Source organism: Pyrgilauda ruficollis, unplaced genomic scaffold (genome assembly GCF_017590135.1).
Source record: "Pyrgilauda ruficollis isolate IOZ18807 unplaced genomic scaffold, ASM1759013v1 scaffold17, whole genome shotgun sequence".
NCBI classification, from domain to species: Eukaryota; Metazoa; Chordata; class Aves; order Passeriformes; family Passeridae; genus Pyrgilauda; species Pyrgilauda ruficollis.
Window position 1 is genome coordinate 11,407,098 of NW_024515875.1, and position 21,125 is coordinate 11,428,222.

The following is a 21,125-nucleotide window of genomic DNA, read 5'->3' on the forward strand; positions in this document are numbered from 1 at the left end:
CGGGTGGGGGTCCGTCCTCTGCCGGGCCGGGCCCGCGGGGGAGGCGGCGCTGGCGGGTGGCAGCCGGGTCGGGGTCAGGCGGTCGCTCCGCCCGGCGCTCACCCGCTGTCTGTGCCGCCCCGGCACCAGGTGCAGGCGCGGCGGGGTTCGGCGCCGACCCTCTCTCCCTCCGTGCCCGGCGCCATGGCCATGAGGGAGCTGGTGGAGCCGGAGTGCGGGGGCTCCAACCCCCTGATGAAGCTGGCGGGACACTTCACCCAGGACAAGGCCCTGCGGCAGGAGGGACTGCAGGGCCCGCTGGCCTGGCCCCCCGGGGCGCCCGAAGCCGCCGCCGTGAGTATCGCTCTGCTCGCCGCGCTGGCTCTGCGTCCCGCCGGGGCTGCCGGGGAGCAGGGCTCTCGGTGCAGCTGGTGTCGTGTTGTGGTTGTTTGCGGAAAAAGGCCCAGGGGTCACCCGGAGCAGGGCTGTAGGGTGAAGGCACGTTTGTGAGCGCTCAAGGGATATTGGTGGCTGTGGTGAGCTGTGTGCCTTGCTGTCACAGGCCCTAAGCCAGATAGTAGTGGGAGGAGGTTGGACAGGATCCCTCAAAGTGTTCCTGCTCCTTTAGCTAGCAGCTAGTGCAAGAAAAATGTTGACGGGCTAAGCTCGAGGAAGAGGAAGATACAATCTAATTGGGTCACACTGTGTGTGAGTAGAGAGAGGCATGGGATCAATGTTGACACAATTGCCCACTGTTCCCTGCAGGTGTCCAAACCACTGGGAGTAGCCACTGAAGATGAGGTAAGAACAGATTTATTGGTCTCCTTGTAGCTTTTGATTAATCTTCTTAAAGCTTTTCTCATCCACTCTGTTTTGTTATTTTACCCCTTACCTGATGCTAATATTTTTTTCTGACAAGCCCTTCTCTCACACTCCATGGCTCTGCCTGTTCATCTTCTGTGCAATGTTTGTAATCCATCTCTGTCTTTGGCAGCTGGTTGGAGAGTTTCTGCAAGCTCAGAATGCCCCTTTGCTGTCCCGTGCACCCCAGACCTTTAAGATGGATGACCTCTTGGCTGAGATGCAAGAGATTGAACAGTCAAGCTTCCGACAGGCCCCTCAGCGAGGTGAGGGGGGCTGAAGTAGGTGGAGAGCTGGAAGAGATCTTGATGTTTATGGTTAAGCTCCTAGCAAGGTGGTTCCTTTCTATTGAGCTCTTCTGAGATTGTATATGGAGTATTGTTTCTGGATTTGGGCTTCCCAGTACACTGATCTACTGGAACAAGTTCATCGGCGATCGATAAAATATTCAGGGGAGAGGAATCCATGTTGTAAGAGGAAAGGCTGAGGGACCTGGACATTTTAACCTGGGGAAGAGGAGTCTGAGGGGCAGGGAGTGAAGTGTTTTGTTGCTATCTTCAGCAGCCATGGTCAGGATCTTCACAGCAATAGTCAGGAGAAGGACAAGGGGTAATGGACACAATTTGTGGAAAGGGGAACTGACTAGGTATGTGGTAACATTTCTTCCCTTGGAGGAGGCAGTTCAGTACTGGAACAGGTATCTAGGGAGGCTGGGGAATTGCCAGCCATGGACAAATTCAGAATTTACCTCATAAATGTCCTGAGCAACCTCATCTCTAACTTTCATGTTAATCTGCTGTGAGAACTCTAGCAACCTCCAGAGACTCCTTCCAAGTGAAATATTTCTGTGATTTTATTCTAACAAAGAGAAAGATCAGAGGTGATTAGGGCTAGCCTGGAACCCATAAATGATGCATTTGGGTGCTCCAGTTCTCACTTCTGGTTTTTTTCCCCTCATGTAGCTCCAGGTGTGGCAGCCTTGGCACTGTCTGAAAACTGGACCCAGGAATTCTTGGCTGCAGCAGATAATGCTGGTGACGTCTCTTCAGATTACAATGAGGCTGACTGGTCACAGGAGTTCATTGCTGAAGTGACAGGTGAAGTGTCCTTTTTTGGAATTACTGTCAAGATGATGTCCAGTCACATGCCTGTGTATAGTGAAGAGCTATTGAATGTGAAATTCGAGTATTGCTTTGGGCCCAGCAGTCAGTGTTTCCTGTAGCAGCCTTAGTGGGGTGGAGGATAGGAAAGCTGCTTTTTGATGGTGTTATGGTTAAGTCAAATTATGAACAATGTGGTGTAAGGGTCTTTTGTTGTTAACTTAGGTTACTTAGGGAATTTTGGAGAAGCATGCTGTTTAAACTGCTTTTATAAAAGTTATGATTCAACTGCTGTAAGTTGGAGATGGCCTTATACACTTCTTAATTACATGTTTTCTAATTCCCTCTCCTAAGGCTAAATTTGCCTTTGGTGCAAAGGTAAATTCTCTTTAGTGTGCTTTGGTCAAATATTTTGTGTCAGCTGTATGAAGGTAGAGGGATGTTACAGTCTGGAAATGTGCAAAGTGAGTGTTTCTGGCCCAAAGATTAAGCTTTATTTGAAAAGCCATCCTATGTTGTGTATAGAAGTGGCTCTGGAATAGGGTCCTGTTACCACACATGCCCTAATCTGGAAATTATGGAAAAGAAACAAGTATATGCTATTCTCCAGGAGCGGCCACTATAGAAAGCTGGGTAGTTCCACTCTTTGACCTTCACTCTTTACATTTCTGAAAATATAAATTAGCGTTACAAAGGTCTTTACGAAAGTTCTGATGAAAACCTAGTGCTTGTAGACTGTGCTTTTGGCAGAGACTTGTAATGCGTTGCTAATTTTCTTGACCTACATAGTATCCCACAGGGAGCAGATTAATAAGTTGTGATATTAAAGTAGAAAATCATACATTTATCGTCACCACAGTGGCATCTGTATTAATTCACTGTCTGAACCAAAGGCTTGGTTTTTAGATCAGCATTAACAAAGGTGCGGTGGTTTGCCTGTCTTACTTTTCTCCGTGTTCTTCCCGTGCAGATCCACTGTCTGTGTCTCCTGCCAAGTGGGCAGAAGAATACCTGGAGCAGTCAGAGGAGAAGCTGTGGCTGGGGGAATCAGAAGATCAGTCTTTGGCAGATAAATGGTGAGTCTGACTTCTCAAGGCGAGCTGTTGCTGCTAGGCACTTGGGTGGGTGAAGCACTTGGGAAGGTGATAGATATCTGCTGTGGCCTGAATGCTTTTGAGTCATTTAACTGAGACTGGTGTTCTCAGGCCTTTGGTATCAGAGAAAGGCAGAAACAATGCTTGCAAACTGAAGTTTTTAAGAGTGTAGCTTTTCTGTTCTCTAGTTGTGGGAAGATATGTTGATATGTAGGCTAAATTAATGTCATGCCTGATGCAAAGCTCCTTAAAGTAACTTCAGGAGTGTGTTCAGGAACTTTTTTCTGCAGCAGATGCTTTTTGCTAAACTCTACTAGTTGTAAACTTTCTAATGTAATTCTTCCTATCTGACAAACCACTTCCAGCCTTTCCCTGACATGTTTCTAGGTTCAGCCTTCTGCGTATTATTTGAATGTGTTTTTTTGTGGTAGGTTAAAGATGGATCATCTCTCTGTAGGTATCTGTTGAGTACAATCAAGTTTTTCAGTTAAAGAAGCAAAACACACACAAGCAATTTGGGCTTCTAAGATGTTTCCTTACAAAATTTTTGTATATTTGGACTCTCGTTGCACCCAGCTTTTGGCTTCTCTGATAACTTTCCACAAATAATGGACATTCTTGAGTTACTTGCACCACTTCCAAAACTTCCCCAAGACTGAAGGTAGTGATAACACCTCAAAGTGGTCCTATCCTGCTGTAAGCCAGACAAGACATACTGAGTTGTCATTGCTGTAAGCCCTCAATCCTCTGCAGAGCTGATGCTTTTCCAAGGCACTGTTTTCCTCTTCAGTGGGCATGACCTACTTTCTTTGTTCCTGGATATATGACCTTGTTTCTGGTAGTGCTAAAACTTGCAATGTCTGATGGCATGTGAGCTTGGCAAGGAATCCAGACTGCTCTGCAGAACTGTGCTGACTCTGTAATTGTTTTATTCTGCTGCTGTTGGTGTTAGTCACTTGCTCAGCTAACGTAGTAGTAATTTTGAATTTTTACAGATGGATAATGGTACTGAATCACTTAGGAGAAACCCAGAATCTTTGAGGAGGGGTTGTATCCTCAATACTGTTGTCTGCCCCATTGTGTAGACTCTTGTTAGTGAAAGAGTTTGCTGTTGCCTGGTATCAGATTGTCTCTTTCCCTTTTACTGCCTTGGAACACAGGTATGAGGAGTACCAACCTGAGGATGATCTTAAGAAAACTGTTACTGATTTCCTCTCCAAAGTGGATGATCCGAAACTCAAGAATACTGAGGTGAGAAATCGGACTGGGGCTGAGATTAATTATCACTGTGAATTAGTAATTACATAATTAGTAGTAATTATGTTACTGTGAATAAAGGGTGTGGGGAAATTGAGAAGGGTGAAGGTAGTAAAGGAATAAAGCCTCCTGTTGTCCCATGTTTCCACTTCTTCCCTGATTCCTGGGAGTTGAACCCTACAATCCACTCCAGATATTATCCATCTCCACTCTTGTGAAGTCCGGTCCTTCCCACCTTTCTGGACCTTTCGTGCTCGCCCTGCAGAGAGAAGCCCTCTTAGTGAAGGAGGGGGGCACGGGCTGAGGGCTTGTGGGCACAGCATCTGCCCAGCTCCACCCTTGTTTCATTTCTCTGCCGCAGTTCCTAAAGTTTGTCCGCCAGATCGGAGATGGGAGGGTATCGATCGAAGCTAATCAGGTGACCCACAGAGACCAAGATCAGGCAGAGCAATGGGCAGCTGAGTTTATACAGCAGCAGGTAGGAGCCCCAGGCCTGTATGCTCTGAAGGAAGAAAGCATTTTGCCACAGTGCACAGTCTGGGAGCAAAGGAAAATGGCAAGTCCAGCTCTCAGCAGTGCTGAGGGAGACAAGGGAGGGGCTGTTGGGCTCTTAGCAGAGTCTAGCCAGAAGATGGGAATGTATCTGGACACTTTGAGTTTTCTCATCTCCCACAGCATCTGTGAGGAAGAGGAGATTCAGATGAATTTGTTTCTACTTCATAGGCCATCAGTTCTTACTGATGGGGAGGAGGGGTCATTACAGACCCTCCTGCTGTTTTGGGACATGCCCTGAGGTTACCAAATTCTAAAAAGAAAGGTGTGTTTCTGTTTCCAAACTCCCAGGGGGCATCCGATGCCTGGGTGGATCAATTTGCGCGATCTGGGAACATGTCAACTCTTGATACGGAATTTGAGCAGGCAAAGGCTGCTGTGGAGGTAAAGCTGGCTGAGAAGGAGGGCTGGGGTGCCAACTGAGAGCCCTTGGTAGGGTTACCTCTTTCCTTTGCATGCTCTGAGGAGGGCTGGAAACATTCAGGAGGGAGTTCTCTGGCATGTCTGTAGACCTGAGTTTTTGGCTGAGGTACTCCAGTCACACTTTGTTCTCCCTTCAGTCAGATGTGGAGTTCTGGGACAAACTCCAGGCAGAATGTGAGGAGATGGCCAAGAGAGATGCAGAGGCTCACCCTTGGCTCTCTGAATATGAAGACCTCAACTCCTCATCATACGACAAGGTAGGGGAGAACAGGGTCTCTCAGCCCTAGCACTGTGGTGGGCTGTCCAAGCAGTGTGTCTGTCTCACTCTGAGCTCCACAGACTCTAAATGCTGCTGGGATTCCTTCTCACACAGATTCTTTGCTGTCACTTACACGCTTGTCCCAGATCAGCTGGGGGTTAAATACTGTTTTCACTTGGGCTTGTCTGCAAATGTTGTCTGGTTCTTGTCCAGCACCATATACCAGTGAATACCGGGGTTCTTTGCAATAAGTTCAAGTGTTGTGTCCCCTGGCCCGTCCCTGCCCCTCTCCCCCATTCCCCTCCAAGCTAATAAGATACATACTAAATGTTTTGTCTCTCTATTAATGTAACTCCAGGTTTGGTTTGGGGGATTTTTCCAGCGCAGAGCGGGCAGGAAGAACCACCCTTGTACTCTGATCTGCTACAAATTAGCAGTGAGGATGAGGTTCTGACTGGCTGGTCTGCAGCTTCGGTGTTCCTGATGCAATACGACTAGACTGTACTGTGCTGTAGAGAGTGCTCTTCTCCCCAAGCCTGTCTCCTAGCTTTAGCCCCTGTGTGTCTGTCTGTCCTGCTAGGGTTACCAGTTTGAGGAAGACAATCCCATGAGGGATCACCCAGATGCGTTTGAAGAGGGGCGGAAGCGCTTGGAGGAAGGTGACCTCCCCAATGCTGTCCTGCTCTTTGAGGCTGCAGTGCAACAGAAGCCAGATCATATGGAGGTGAGTGGCAGCAGAGACAACAGGCTGAGCTGTCAGGACAGCTGTCCCTTCAGTGTTAGGACCTGTGCAGGGTGTATGAAAACACCTCATTTTTCTGTGGCCCTGGGTTTGTAGCTGATGTGTGTGAATCCTCAGGGAGCCCCTCTGAGGGAGGAGGTTTCTGATTTAAGGTCAGTTACAGGAAGCACAAAGTCATCTGGCCCAAGCTGTGTTAAAGTCTTTGGAGCACATGAGACTGTGCATGGAGCCAAGGCAAGGAGTTCTCATCTCTCAAGTTGCTTCTGTGAAAGTCTTTATTGGCATTGTAAGTTTGGAGGAGCTTATGGCTGATCAGTGCTATCTGTATTAAAATCTAATTCTGAGAAGCTCATTAGACCAGGGTTCTGACCAAGTCTTTCATCTAGGTGCTAGGAAAAGATGTGACCCAAAAAGGTTGGGTGTTTTCACAGTCTTAATTGAAGCTGTGGGCCAAAGAAGGATTTTTACTCTGAAGACAAAGTTCCAGCTCCTTGTTAAGTGAATACTTTTTTCCATAAATCACTTAAGCTTCTGCAGGATGAATTGAGAAATGGAATAGCCTTTTTCCAGGGGGAGAGGACATGGATATTCTTGGGAAGAATGCAAATACACTCATGTGGTGCCTTTCTGGAGTGCCTGCCTCAAGGATCCGGGGCCATTAAATTTTCAGCATGTCTTGTTGAAGCCCTGCTAATTATATATGACTGGACATATATGACTGGATAAACATAATTTCATTACCCTGAGACTTAAATGTGAGTGACATTTTAGAACAGCGGTTCTTGGCTTCTGAGAATAGCCGTCGAACTTTCTAGGGTATTGGTAATAGGTGAAAAGTAAGCAGAAGGTTTGAAGATCTGCTTTAGCTTTAAAGTGGTCAAAAGGTGTTAATGCCCTTCTAGAACTGTTGCTTTTTTCTCATAGACAGTGTGGGCTGTAGGCTGAGCATAATGGAGAGATAATTGAAACCTTAGGGAAGAAATCTTGGGCCATTTCTGACTAGCTGTATTGGAAACATTCTGCATTCTTCAGGGAAGAAATCTTGGGCCAATTCTGACTAGCTGTGTTGAAAAACATTCTGAATTCTTCTACTGTGACTGCAAAATGTACAGGAGAAGTCAAGACTTCACAAATGGTACAGTGATCTAATAGACATGAACAATTGCTCTGAAGGAAATGTCACATTTGCTTTGGTCCAAGTCACAACTTTACCTTGAATCTCTTCAGCTCTTCTGCTGGCAGAACACTGCAGTTCTTGCTGGTCAGCTCTGCTTGAATTGCAGCTAGCTATGTGTGGTGAGGCACGAGAGATTCAAGGGTGTAGATTGCCTTCTGCAGGGCTTCTGTGTCTTTGCTAATGAAACAATTTCCTTCCTTGAGGCAGTGGCTACCTCATTTTGTGACTTAGATTCAAAAAGCAGGTACATCATGCTGACCCACCAACTATCTAGCCTATTTTGGACCAGGGGTGTGGCTATCAACATAAAGTGAACAGATACTTTGGATTTGGTGCCTAGTTAAATATTCCTTATATCAGCTGCTTGGAGGTGGAAGTCATTTTCATGTACTGGTGTCATCATGATTGGAAATTCAGTAAAATTAACAGTGCTTCTACTTTCAGGTCTGAAAGTCAACTCTCCAAGGTTTCTACTTGCTAGTGGACCACTGCACAAGTACATACAGCTGCCTGCCTCGGGGGTCTCCTTATTATTAGCACTGCTGCTATGCCATTTTGTTCTTGGGAAATAGGAGATGTGCATTTTCCTCCTTCCTCTGCAGTTTGACCACAGTTAGAAGTTAAAAATGGAGATTCTGTGATCTAAAAGTGTAAAACTACCAACAGTTGCTTTATGATAGATTTCCAGGTAGACATTCACTTCTGTTCACTATAGCAATGCCAATTTTGCTGTCTTTGAGGCACGTGCCATGACATTTGTCTATCTTTTGAGAGGAACTTAGACCTGTGGCTAATGTGTATACTTTGGTCTATTTGATCTCACTCTAAAGCTGTGCAGGATAATATGCTGGATTTAATCTCTGTGTTTGCGGCTTATTGACTGGTTTTTTTTTCCTCTCTAAGTCTAACTTTGTACATCTATGTCTTCCCCAGGCCTGGCAGTATCTGGGAACCACCCAAGCAGAGAATGAACAGGAGCTTTTGGCGATCAGCGCTCTCAGACAGTGAGTATTGCTGCAGAGCTGCTGAGTGTGGCTTCTTGTTGGGTGTGTGGGGCCACAAGAATGACATGGCTGTCATGGGGTGCTCTGTCTTGATTGTTTTACCTCCAGTAAAACAATCTGGGTGTCTTCCACACTGATTTAATGCTGCTTTCACTTCTCTTTCTTTGCCCTGCAGGTGCCTGGAGCTGCAGCCTGGGAACCTCACAGCTCTTATGGCTTTAGCAGTCAGCTTCACCAATGAGTCCCTGCAGAAGCAGGCGTGTGAGACCCTGCGGGACTGGCTGCGCCATAAACCGGACTATGCCCACCTGTTCAACAAGGAACCAGAGGAGAGTGTCTCAGGGACAAACCTGGGGCCTTCCAAGCGTGTTCTGAGTTCCCTCCTCTCTGAGTGAGTTATGGTTACGAATTCCAGCCTTCAGCTGAAAGGCTTCTTGGAGGGCTCAGACTGGTCCAGGCAGGAGCAGAGCAAGCAGCCCGAGGCCAGCTCTCTCCACAGTACACCAGTATCCTGTTCTGTGCTTTTCCAGCTCGCTGTTCATGGAAGTGAAGGAGCTGTTCTTAGCAGCTGTGCGCAGCAACCCCTCAACTGTGGATCCTGATGTCCAGTGTGGCCTGGGTGTCCTTTTCAACCTCAGTGGCGAGTACGAGAAGGCTGTGGATTGCTTCAGTGCTGCACTCAGTGTGCGCCCCAATGTAAGAAAGGGGCAGATGGGGGGTGCTGGAGGCACTTGGAGGTTTATGGGTGAAGATTTGGAGGAGGTGCTGCATGTACAAGAGGTGCATATTTGGAGTGGAGGACTAAGACAGACATATGGGGAAGAAGTGGCTGGCTTGGAGCTTTAGGATATCCAGTTCATCTCAGCCCTTTCTCTGTGCCCATTCCTCCAGGACCACCTTTTGTGGAACAAGCTGGGTGCCACCCTGGCCAATGGGAATCGGAGTGAAGAAGCTGTGGCCGCGTATCGTCGGGCGCTGGAGCTCCAGCCAGGATACATCCGCTCTCGCTACAACCTGGGCATCAGCTGCATCAACTTAGGCGCCCACCGGTGAGCACAGGATGGGCAGCTCTGCTGTGACCTGTGGGTTTGGGTGTGTCTGTGGGAGACAGACTGCTGTAGGTTATGAGGGCAGGGCCACACTGCCTGCAGCCTTCTCTTGGCATAGGAGAGCAGAGCGAGTGTGTGGACTCTGCCCAGAGATCCAAGTGTCATGCAGTTACAGGTGGACTAGAGGCCATCTGGACTCCTGATTCTTGTAGAGAGAAAAGGGGGACCTCTGGTTCTGGAGCGGGGTAGGATCTGGGAAGAGGAGGAAACTGTTTTGGAGGGGAAATACTTTAGAAGCAAATGGAGAAGGGAGTGTGAGATGAACCTTTCCACTAAGCACGTGAATGTTCTCCTGTTGACAGTGAGGCTGTGGAGCACTTCCTGGAGGCTTTGCACATGCAGCAGAAGAGCCGAGGTCCGCGGGGGCAGCAAGGAGCCATGTCTGACAACATCTGGAGCACGCTGCGCATGGCCCTCTCCATGCTGGGGCAGAGTGACCTGTATGGGGCAGCTGATGCCCGTGACTTGCCCACACTGCTGAAAGCATTTGGCCTCCAGCAGTGACTCTGGGATAGGCTCCCCTGCGAGTGCAGTGGTTGCCGAGCCCAGCAATGACCTTTCTTAGGGAGAAAATGTTCACAAGGGTTCACACACATCTTTGCCCTGGTAGGGCAGATCATTGGCAACTGTTTATTTTTAAGTACCCCCCTGGTGAAATGTGCAACTTCCCCAACCTGTCTGTTGTGGCCTGAGCATTTCTGAACGGTTCACGTTATCACCTCCATGATGACTGACACTGCTGCTTCACAGATGATCAAAGTGGGGAAGACAGCAGCATCCTGCCCTCTTGCCAGACTGCATTTGCAGTAGTGCCCAGCTTGGCTGTGAGACCTTGGCTGTGAGAGCCATTCTGCAGACTGCCTGCAAGGGCATGTCTCGAGTTCAGGCTGCTTTGGAGGGATGGGATTGCTGTTTCACCTGAAAGGGTGAAAATTTGTGGGGTTTGAGCATGCTTCCCCATGTATGTGCTTGCATGTATGTATATGTGGGTTACTAGGGAAAACTGGGGCAGTAGTCCCCTTTTCTGGCCACTGGTGACTTCATGGTACAGCCAGATGCTACTTTCTCAGTGTCTCTTCATGAACCTTTTAAGATGAGAGTATTGTACTGATGCTGGGAACAAGGGTGGAGGCCCTTACCCTGTCAGGGTAAGGGGAGATCCCAGAGTTCAGGCTTGAGAGAAGGTGATAGGAATATCTGAAATGTCTGAAATTGTCTGAAATGTAGTCTCTTCCAAAATATGGTGGGGAAAGGGATGAAGTCTTAATTTTCTCTTGCTCATCTGTCATCTTGTGTGTAACTGAATCTTGTTAATTATAAATATCTGTATATGATTCTATTGGGGAAAATGTTTTTTAATTGTAAAGTATTTTGTATAATAAAGGTATAAGCCCACTGCTTTTCAAAAGATAGATTAGACTCTCTCTGTTTCTCTCTCCCCTTTTGACCCAGGTTTTGCTTTATTGATAGCTCGTATGCAGGTGAAGCTCAAAGGACCTCTTTTTGCTGTAGCCCCAGGCTTCAGCTCAGCGAACCAGCAGAAGAGCTTCCCTGTGCCAAAAGCTCTCTCTTTTTCTTGCTTGGGTTTAGAGGTCAGTGATGCACTTTTTTTCCATCTTCTGGCGCTTTGCAGAGAGGGAAGTTGTATTACGTTTTATCACCCATTTAAGGAATCCGACTGCTGCAGTTGTCAGGGCTGGGGGCTTAAGCAGGAAGCGCTGCCCCTTCCTGTTCCACCAGGCACCTGTTTCTTCATACCTCAACCTCACAGGCTTGTTTTTCTCTGCTGGAGCAGAAAGTGTGTGCAGAGAACAGTATTTGCTGTATATTTTCTGAGCTTTATTTTCCCCTGTATCCCCCATCCAGCCCTGTGGCACTGAGACCTACACGCCCTGTTCTGAGACTGCCGCAGTGCATGCAATACAACCTGCTGCTTTTGCGGTCTGAAAGGAAGGGAAATGCTACTTCTGTATCCTGCTCACCCACACTGCTGGTCAGCAACGTCTTTTTGTTTTTACTTACCTCAGTCCTCTGTCAGATTCTTTGCTTGGTGAATTAAACATTAATGCCTATGCTGTGCCTCACTTGCTGTCTAGCTGTTCTCCCTTCTCCAGTTCTTTGCTGTTGCTCTCACCTCTGATTTCCTTTGACTCTTTCGTGCACCACATTCCTCTCTGTTTATATTCCCATTACCATTGCTTGGCCTTCCCTTGTTCTCATCCTTAGATTTCCTTAGTGCTTCTCCTCTCCTAGGCTTCCTAGTTATCTCAATTTCCCTTGCAATGTCGCTTAACCTCTTGACTTTGTGTTGGTGTCCTTCCCTATCCCACATTTCCTCCTGTCCCTGCTGGTAGGTTAGCTGTTAGCATTTGTTCACTTTCCCTGGAAATTGTTCTCACTTTCTTCCCCGTGTCCCTGTTAAATTATCTCACAGCATCTCTGCTCTACCTTTTGTTGAGGCTGAACCTTCCCCTAAGCACAAGTCCCTGTTTAGTCTCCCAAAGTGAAGATTGAGCTGCCTCTGTCCAGGTCCTGTGTGACTGTCCTGTTGAGAGCTGCCTTTGGAAGTGGGGTGTGGATGCAGTGAACACCAGCTGGTTGACTGGATCTGCATTCTGGTTCCATGCACAGTTTTTGTCTGCGCTCTGCAGCCCTGCCTCTAGTGTCTAAACCCAGCTTGTGCTAATGCTCTGTGTGCATCATGATCCTTGTTTGCATTTCCAGCCACAAGCCCAGTTGTACAGCAGGGGTGGGTAGCAGGTACCAAATATTTTGGATTAATGTAAAGGCAGTGAGGGATATTTGCATGCCCCTAATCCAACCCCCCCAACAAAGGATTTTTCATAATATCATAGCTACACAACAGCCCTAACCCTAATGGTAGACTGGGGAGTTGAAGGCCTTATGAATGATTGTGCTCTCCAGTTTTTTTCACTTATGCCAAGGCACACAATGGTGGCAGGGCCTATCACCACTGAAAATTTGTAAGAGATTGCAGCATGACCTTTACCAAATTCTTGGGCTTACAGGACACAAACTAACCTTTCATAGAGCCATAAGTGAGTGGTCAAAGAGGGTAGTTTTTCCACCCATGTTTCTTGATATGCTTCTGCTGTATTTCTTCCTTCAGTGTCATATTTATTTGCTGCTTAAGAACCCAAGAAGTCGTAGAATCTCTTGGTGATGGCTTTACCACCCAGCCAGAAAATAAAAATGTGCTTTCAGATCCTTATACCTCTATCCACAGTGCTCCTCATTAGCTTCCATCCTTGTCAAGGAAGTGGTTGTGCTGTCATTGTTTATTCTGCTTCACCATTGCAGTTTCCTCTCTTGAGCTGCTGAGCCTTATTATGATTCTGAGTTTTCTTGAGTTGCAACCCCCTGAGTTCAAATTTTGGGTCCTAGGCTTTTACCTGTTGTGCCTGTGTATGCTCAGATCTTTCTGGTATGGAAGGTGCTCAGACCAGCCCTTCTCTAAGGGAATGCTCTAGGGGTGGTGACTTGATGTGAGTCTTCATGGAAAGAGCATCAGGCAAGCAGATGGTGGCTACTCTCATTCCTCTAGGAGTCTGCTGTTTGAAATAATGTCTGACTCAGAAGTTGCATCAGTATGTTTGTCTTAGAGCCTTTGGAGAATTTTTTCTCTTCCTGTGCCTTGTTGATTTTTAAACCACATGGTGCCTTTGGTCTTTATGATGTCTTGTGGATGCACACAAGAACTGTTTAAATTCCTGAAGTATTTTCTTTTGTGTTTTAAGCCCATTGCCTCTTCGTTTCTGGTCTCCTCCTTCAGTTTCTGTAAGACATAGCAAATAGAACAGTCCTACTACAGCCCATGTGTCCCCAGGGGGAGCCCTTTTCCCTACCTCTGTACCCCACTTCTGTATCTTTTCTATTTTTACTGTGTTCTTGCCAGTACTTCCTTCATGCCCTAGCCTGCCTCAGAGCCCTGACCGCACTCTGCCACTTTCTCTCCTCCGAGCTGGCCCCTGGTTCTTGGAAGTCTTTTGGCAGGCAAGGAAGGACTGATAGCAGCAGAGCAGCTCTTCCACCTGCAGCAGCAAAGTGGCACCAGAGACAGGCCCGCCAGACACGCCTCTTTGCCAGAGCAGACTCTGGCAGCTTCTCTGCATCGTGGTCCCTTGCTCACTTAGGAAAGTGTTCCTTTGCACCCACAGGGGAGAAGAGAGACTTTCCTGTCACTGCTCTGTTGAGTATGATAAAGCATTGTCTAATATTTTCTGGTGGTTTTTATGATGCATAGTTGGAGAAATGTAGAATTTTAAAACTCTGTACCTGTCCAGGACTTTTTAGCAAGGGTTGTAGGTGCAGAGATCCCCTGAAAAATCTGACGCCAGGTGGGTTGGGTTTTTTCTGAAGTGTTTCCGTTGCTCTGTCGCATTTCTGAAGCAGAAGTGACACCTAGTGTTGAGTCGGTGGCAGGTCCGTGTCTGTCACACGAGCTTGGATGGGGACGCCAAAGGGTTTAGGAGCACATCTTGCTAATTAAACTCGAAAGGAACAAAATGCTGGCTGAATTTTCTAAACGTGCAGCTGTAGGTGCAAAATGCGGTGCTGGGAAGCGAAGACCTTTTGAAGGTCCGTGATGCCTTCCCCTGGCTTCTCCCCACTGCTGAGCATGGGTCTTTGTGTTCGTGGAGTCCAGCTTAGCAACTCTACCATGGGAAACGATTTGTACATTTATTAAAAATCCCAAAAACCAACCCAGCTGGGTTCTGGAGTTTTGAACTGGCAGTTACTCACAGACAACCTGTTGTCTTTTCCTTCATCTGGGAAGAGGAGACTTGGGAAAGGAAATAACAGTTAGAAAAGATCTTCACTTTGTTTTCTGACATCTGTGTGTTGTCAAGTGGGACTTACAAGGCTTTTGTCCATCTGTGTTTGCTGTGCCTCTCTTTCCAGCACGATTTGTTTGGAGCTCACTCCCAGTGTTGTGACTGAATATGCGGCAGTCATCCATAGGATTCTGTCATCTCTCTTTTTGCTGAAAGAGTGGTGTTCAGTTTGCTGTACTGAAGAGCAGCAGCTGGGAAGTGCAGCAAATGGAGGAAAGCAAAAAAAAAAAGACCGTTCAAGTGAGATACATGCTAAGCAAAATAAGACCCTTTTTTTTCCCCTCCAAGGGCTTGGTGGTGAATGCATTTATTAGCATGTAGGCTGTTCACAGTTTTGGGTTCTGTGGTCCAGTGGCATGTTCCTGCGTTGCATTTTTGGGGGCTGTTTTGCTTGAGAAACAGAAGTTGGAGAGTGAAAAGTGGGAAAAAACCCTTTATTTTTGCGATGAAGAATTACATTACTAGCACTAACTGCTGCTAAGTGAGTAAAACCCCAAAACCACCTTCTCCAGCCACAAAACCAAACCTCCAAAACAAAGGAACCAGTGTTCTGCTGCCTTGAGTCCAAAACTACCAGACAAAAATTGCAAACAGAAACTGGAGGGGTATACTTTATGGGTCATTTTATTGGTGTTTTAATCCTCTTGTTTTAAAGCAAGGAGTAAAAACAGACAAGTACTGAGACACAAACTAAGGTATCCACAGTGATAGAGCAGGACAGGAGCACAGCAGGACCTGGTGGTTGAAGGAATTTGTTGTTAATTAGGTTTTTCTACCATTGTACCTTTTCCAGCACTGTGAAGTGGGTGCATATGGGACATCCACAGCTTTAAGTGAAATTGTTTTATCACCCTGCAATCTAGTAGTAAATAGTCTCAAAATAAATAAATAAATAATAATAAAAAAACCCCAGAAAATCAGTTTTATGAAAAAGATGAAAATATTTTAGTCTTTATTCTTCCCTTGGTGAAGTGTTTTTTTGCATAACTGCACATTTTCAAAGAATCTGCGTGTCATTGTTCATCTTGTTCCTTCTGTTGCTTTTCGTATGCTGTGGGCAATAGAGGAAGAGGGGTTTATCCTCCTCCTCTTAGCTTTTCACTTTTGTCTGACACTTTCAGATTTTGAGATACCGCTGTTTCTGCAAGAGGGGGATAAGGGGAATTTCAGGAAACATTGTTTCCCATAAATTTGCTCCACCCGAAGTGTTGTGTCCAGCTCTGGGGACCTCAGCACAAGTCTCAGGCCATGGACCAGTTGGAATGAGTTCAGAGGAGAGACACGAAGCTGATCAGAGGGCTAGAGCACCTCTTCTGTGAGGAAAGATTGAGAGAGCTGTGGTTGTTCAGCCTGGAGAAGGATTTGGGGTGACCTTGTTGTGGTCTTCTAGTACCCAAAGGGGCTGAAAGAGAGCTGGAGAGGGACTTCGATGAGGGCACACAGTGGGAGGAGAAGGGGGAATGACTTCAAGGTGAAAGAGGGCAGGTTTAGCTTAGATATTAGGAACAATTCTTTACTGTGAGGGTAGTAAGGCACAGGAGCAGATTGCCCAGAGGAGCTGGGAATTCCCTATCCCTGGAGTAGTTCAAGGCCAGGTTGGATGGAACTTTGAGCACCTGGTCTAGTGGAAGGTGTCCCTGCCCATGCCAGGGGGGTCGGAATGATCTTTAAGGTCTCTTTCAACCCAAACCATTCTGTGATCCATAAGGAATAAAAGCAAACAAACCCAACCCACAAAGAAAACTCCATAAATATTTCCAATATCACCCCCCAACCCCACCCTGTGGTGCTCTGCATTGTTCAGTGACTTCCTTGTGCATAAAGCACCATATAGGTGAGATTAACGACACTAAAAGCCATTTGGTTTTCAATCCAATAACACTAGGACAGATGGTCAATGACAACCAGGAACTCATTGCTTTCTGTGAACCTGGGAGTACAGAGATCCTTTACCATGCTTTTGCAATAGCACAAAAAACATGGTAAAGGATTCCATCATTGAGCATTCCATCATACGCTGCCTTCTGATTTTCCTCAAAGCCGTGAAAAGTCGCCCTGCTGCCTTTGGTGCCCTGCAGGGAGTACGTGGATGGTTTAGGAGTTCACTGTTGGCTGAAATGTAAACTTGAGAAATGCAAACTACTCTGTACTATAGCTGAGATACACTCAGACTCAGGCTTTGTGATGCCTTTGTGGCTCATGCATTTGGCCAAAGGTGCTTTCTGAGTCTGCAGGTGCTAGGAAAGATGGGAATGTTTAGTTCATGATTAATGATGTCATTACACATTATTTGGTTTTTGTTTCAGAAACACAAATAATAATTTAATGAGTAAAACATATTAGCAAGCTAAGAAAAAATGAATGTTGTTCAATGGCAGTGTAAATCCATCCTATTCTAGGCTGTTTTAGTCCCTCTTTCAAGCATTCCTCACATTGGTGTGCTCATTCTTCCTTCATTCTCTTTACCAGACAGTAGACACAATGGTTCAGGAACGGAGTATTCCCCTTTCCAGCAGCACTGAACTGTAGGCTGAGGTCACTGCAACACACAGAAACGTGTCCTAAAGGTGTGATTTGCCTGTTCAGAAAAGGGACTTCTCATCTAGCTGTTGCTATAGAGTCAGGGCCTGTTTCTCTTCAAAACCCCAAAATTTCAATTTACAAATTGCTCTGCTCAATTGCTCTGCTTCCAGCCTCTGCAGAGCAGCAAAACAATAGACCACATGGAAAAACCCCCAAAGCCTCATGTATTTTTATGCTGGCTTAGTTTTGGGATCTGGCACACCATGGTCCCAGCCAAGCAACAGTGAAAGAGATACAGCATGAGGATTTGGCTGGATCTGGTGTACAGGCTGCTTGTTTTGCAGGGATGAACTATCTCCCTCCCCAGCTGCCCATCTTTGCCAGTTACTTCCTACCTGACAGAGCAGGGGTGCCTCAAGTGAACTAATGAAGATCTTATTGCTTTTCCCTGCTGCAGAATAGCTTTCTGACCTGCTAGCCAATGAACTTTTCTGAAAATATATTACAGAGTGAACCTGCAATGAACAAAAAAAAGAAAAATATTGCCACTGCAGCTCTTCCAGAGCCTCCTGGTCCTGCTTTAGCAGCTGTGCCTCCCTGCAGCTGCTCAAGTGGCTATGTAGGTGAGAAAGAGGAAGAGAATTTAATAAAATCTTACTTAAATGTCCCCTCTGTCAAGTGGACATGTCCCAACAAAACCCTTTGGAAAATTAACATTGATTATTATATTTGCTTCACAGGTAAAGAAAAATTTGCAACAGGCAGAAAAATTCTACAGCTTGTGCGTCACAAGGTACTTTGATATATTTTTATTACTGTGATTCATCTGCTTCTGGAGGAGAAGGACAAACAAGAACCAAAGTTCTAAGGTTTTATCAAGGGCTTCTGCTTCAACAGACTTTTGACCCAAAGCAATAACACGACTGGTTGTAGAAAGATCGAAATTTAAATAAAATAGTTAATGATTTTTGTTCACTTATTGACCATTTCTCAGTTCTGTTGACTGAGGTGTTTCACAAGACTTCTGAGCCAGCTATAAATGTGGGGAGGTGAAATGCCCTTCCCCAACCCCAGCTCTGCACTGGAGGAATTGCCCTCAGCTCTCCCCAGCCCTGCAGCTGACAGCAAGGTAAGAGGCACCCTGTGCCCAGGAGGGCTGGAAGGGTTTCTTGGGCAGCTGCTGTGAAATGCAGGCAAGGGAAGGAGGCTTTAGTGTTGGGCTGAGAGCTGCAGCAGAGCCGTGAGGGTCTGCTGTGTGTGTGTGCAGAGCCTGAACCCATCTCAGGGCATGAGGAGATGGATGGCTGCTGCAGGAAAACAAACCTCACCAAGGGAGAGGGTGGAGGGGGCCAGTCATACACAATTCTCAGAGGTGAAAGTGAAAATATTCTACAAATTTATCTTGGTCATGGGATCTTTGTGTTGTATCAGCAAAATTAAATGGGTCATTATTCATACTTTTTCTACAGGTAGAAAGTAATTATTGTAGTGCCTAATCAGTCAGTGAGTCTGAGCTCACATCCTCTCAGGTTCCATATAAGCTTTTATAACAGTGAAAAAAGACAAGTTTTTAATCACATGAAGGTTTTTTTCCCAAAAAATTGAGGTTTAAGTGATTCAGGTTTTTAAATTATGGTGCAAATGTCTTGCATTTTACTGTATGTTACCATATTACTATGGCTTTAAATCTTACTGGGGATATCTGTCTTTTCCCATCCATTCTCAGAATCAGCTAGAGGAATGGCTTTTTTTGTCCCATTTATTTGCCCTGAAATATAAATCTTTGCTTCAGTAACTGTTACATGATTTAGAGAGGAGCTGTTGTCAAAACTGACTGCTCATTGCTATTCCTGCAGCTGTTACTAATAAACACAGTGGCTTTTTAACTGAACTCAGATGACTGTGGGGAATTAGATATGTGTATTGGTAGTAGTGTTAGGAAAAGACATTTAAAAGCTGAACTTTAGTCTGATTTGAAGAGCTGATGCCTACAACTTGATTGCTTCTCAGTGTATGTCAAGAGAAGGAATTTCTTGATTTCAGTAAAATTCCATATAAAAAGAGAAATAAGGTGTTTCAGTGAATACAAAGTTCATTTCTGTCCTTCAAAGATAGGTTTTTTCCCCCCTGGTTCTGTGTAAAAAATTCACTTTCTTTTAGAAATTAATTGCATATCTCACTACTTTTATACTGCATTCTATGTGGCTCAGGAAACCTACTTCAAATGAGTGCCAGTTTCTAAAATATTTCTCAACTGCAGCATCAATTATCAACAGAAAGATTTATCATGAGTTGTATATTTTATTTCATTATTATTTTGGGTACACCAATAAGATGTTAAACAAAATGCTCAGGTGTCTCTCACATGTATATGTATTAAATGAAACTGGACTGTTGTGGTGTACAAATCTCATTTTACTTTTTTCCTCCAAATCAAAATTTCTGTGTCATGTCCTCACTCTTTCACAGCTGCTGCTATTTTTATCTTCTGCTAAAATTGTTTTACATTTCCTTTTTACCTTTTGTCCCCTCTGGTTTCCAGCATTTCATGTCTGGTGTGTAAAGGCCTCTTACAGGCATTGCTTGTCTTCTGTTTTCATTTTCTGTAGGCTGCCATCCAACAGCAGAAAATCCGAACCCCAGAAGCCCTGCTGAGATGGGAAAAATCATTGTTTATGAGCATGCCAACTTCCAGGGCATGTCCAAAGAATTCCACACCAACATTGCCAACCTAAAAGATGCAGATTGGAATGATTGTATCTCCTCAGTGAGAGTAATCGGCCATCCTTGGGTGGCTTATCAGCATGCAGACTATAAAGGACAGTTACTGGTACTTGAGGAGGGAGATCACGACTTCGTTGGCAAAAAGATGAATGACAGGATCAGCTCTCTGCAGGTGATCACTGAAAATCTGCACAATCCCCAGATCACTCTCTATGAGCATGCTGATTATCAAGGGAAGAGCAGAATAATAAAAGAAGCAACCAACCTGGCCAGGGGACATGACAATGACACCACATCTTCACACAAAGTCCAGAAAGGTGTCTGGCTGCTGTGTGAGCACAGTGATGGAAGTGGATTTCAATACATTGCACGAGAGCACGAACACCTTCCAAATTACAAGGCAATCAAGTTCAACGACAAGCTTTCCTTCCTGCGCCCCCTTCGCCCTGGCTGTGGCTGTTAGAATGCAAATCCTGGAGTGCTCAGAAAAGATGCAGCCCTGGCAAGAAAACTGAGACCTTGTTCTCTGCTTGTGCTTGCATCACTTTCACCCCAGTGTCACAGGAGCACTGAATGTGATAGCTCTCCTGCCCCACAAATGGCTCTGCCATTGTCTGTAATCCATTTTGTGTTGGTGCCAATAAAGAATCTTTTGCAATCAGCAGTGGGTTTATTTTATGCAGTGTTTAGTGTAGGTAAACATTTTGCTTTCATGGAGAGATGTCTCTGTGTATCCAGAGAATGTTTTGTGTATTCACTTGCAAACATTTTTCATGGATCTCTCCCATAGAATTTTATCTCCTTCCAGTTTCACTGTCCAGAAACATTGCAACCAGACTAAAGAGCTTGGTAAGTATTTTAATTATTGCTGTGATGCTGAGCCAACTTTCACCTGCAGTCTGTATTTAACTACCCCATGAATTATTGTATCTCAAGGCATTGATCATAGAATCCTGGAATCCTATGAAGTCTGAGGCTGGGAGGTGCTTTAAAGATCATTCCAACCCTCCTGCCATGGGCAGTGACACCTTCCACTAGATCAGGTTGCTCAAAGTCCCATCCAGCCTGGCCTTGAATACTTCCAGGTACAGGAAATCCACAACCTCCCTAAACAGCCTGTTTCAGTGCCTCATCATCTTCACAGTAAAGCACTTTTTCATAACATCTAGTCCAAGTCTCTGTTCTTTTAATTCAAAACCCTTCCATCCTCACCTATTACTAGTTGCCCACTCAAAAAGCTGCTCCTGCTCTTTCTTATAAGCCCGCTTCAAGAACTGGAAGGCCCAATGAGGTCTCCCTGGAGCTTTCTCTTCTCTAGGACGAACAACCCCAGATTTCTCAACTTGTCTTCATAGGAGAGGTGCTCCCACCCCATGACCATCTCCCAGTCTGTGCTCGTGTCTGGGATTGCCCTGACCCAGGTGCAGCACCTTGCACTTGGGCTTGTTGAACTTCATGAGGTAAG

At 45.8% G+C, this 21,125-nt stretch overlaps 1 protein-coding gene across 2 annotated transcripts in view; it reads left to right on the plus strand.

Moving 5' to 3' along the window:
- Positions 1-10,965, plus strand: part of PEX5 (peroxisomal biogenesis factor 5) — an 11,123-nt gene extending 158 nt beyond the window's left edge. Inside the window, exons 2-16 of one of the 2 annotated variants that reach the window (XM_041463930.1) lie at positions 130-333; positions 745-780; positions 974-1,106; positions 1,803-1,937; positions 2,911-3,016; positions 4,195-4,285; positions 4,653-4,769; positions 5,135-5,227; positions 5,404-5,523; positions 6,106-6,249; positions 8,378-8,448; positions 8,624-8,839; positions 8,979-9,144; positions 9,340-9,497; positions 9,860-10,965. In XM_041463930.1, the coding sequence (XP_041319864.1) occupies positions 184-333; positions 745-780; positions 974-1,106; positions 1,803-1,937; positions 2,911-3,016; positions 4,195-4,285; positions 4,653-4,769; positions 5,135-5,227; positions 5,404-5,523; positions 6,106-6,249; positions 8,378-8,448; positions 8,624-8,839; positions 8,979-9,144; positions 9,340-9,497; positions 9,860-10,061 (1,938 nt within the window). In that variant the 5' untranslated portion in view covers positions 130-183 and the 3' untranslated portion in view covers positions 10,062-10,965. Of the gene's footprint in view, positions 1-6; positions 334-744; positions 781-973; positions 1,107-1,802; positions 1,938-2,910; positions 3,017-4,194; positions 4,286-4,652; positions 4,770-5,134; positions 5,228-5,403; positions 5,524-6,105; positions 6,250-8,377; positions 8,449-8,623; positions 8,840-8,978; positions 9,145-9,339; positions 9,498-9,859 lie in introns of those variants that run through there. The other variant, XM_041463931.1, reaches the window with a different exon arrangement.
- The last annotated feature ends 10,160 nt before the right edge of the window (positions 10,966-21,125 follow it).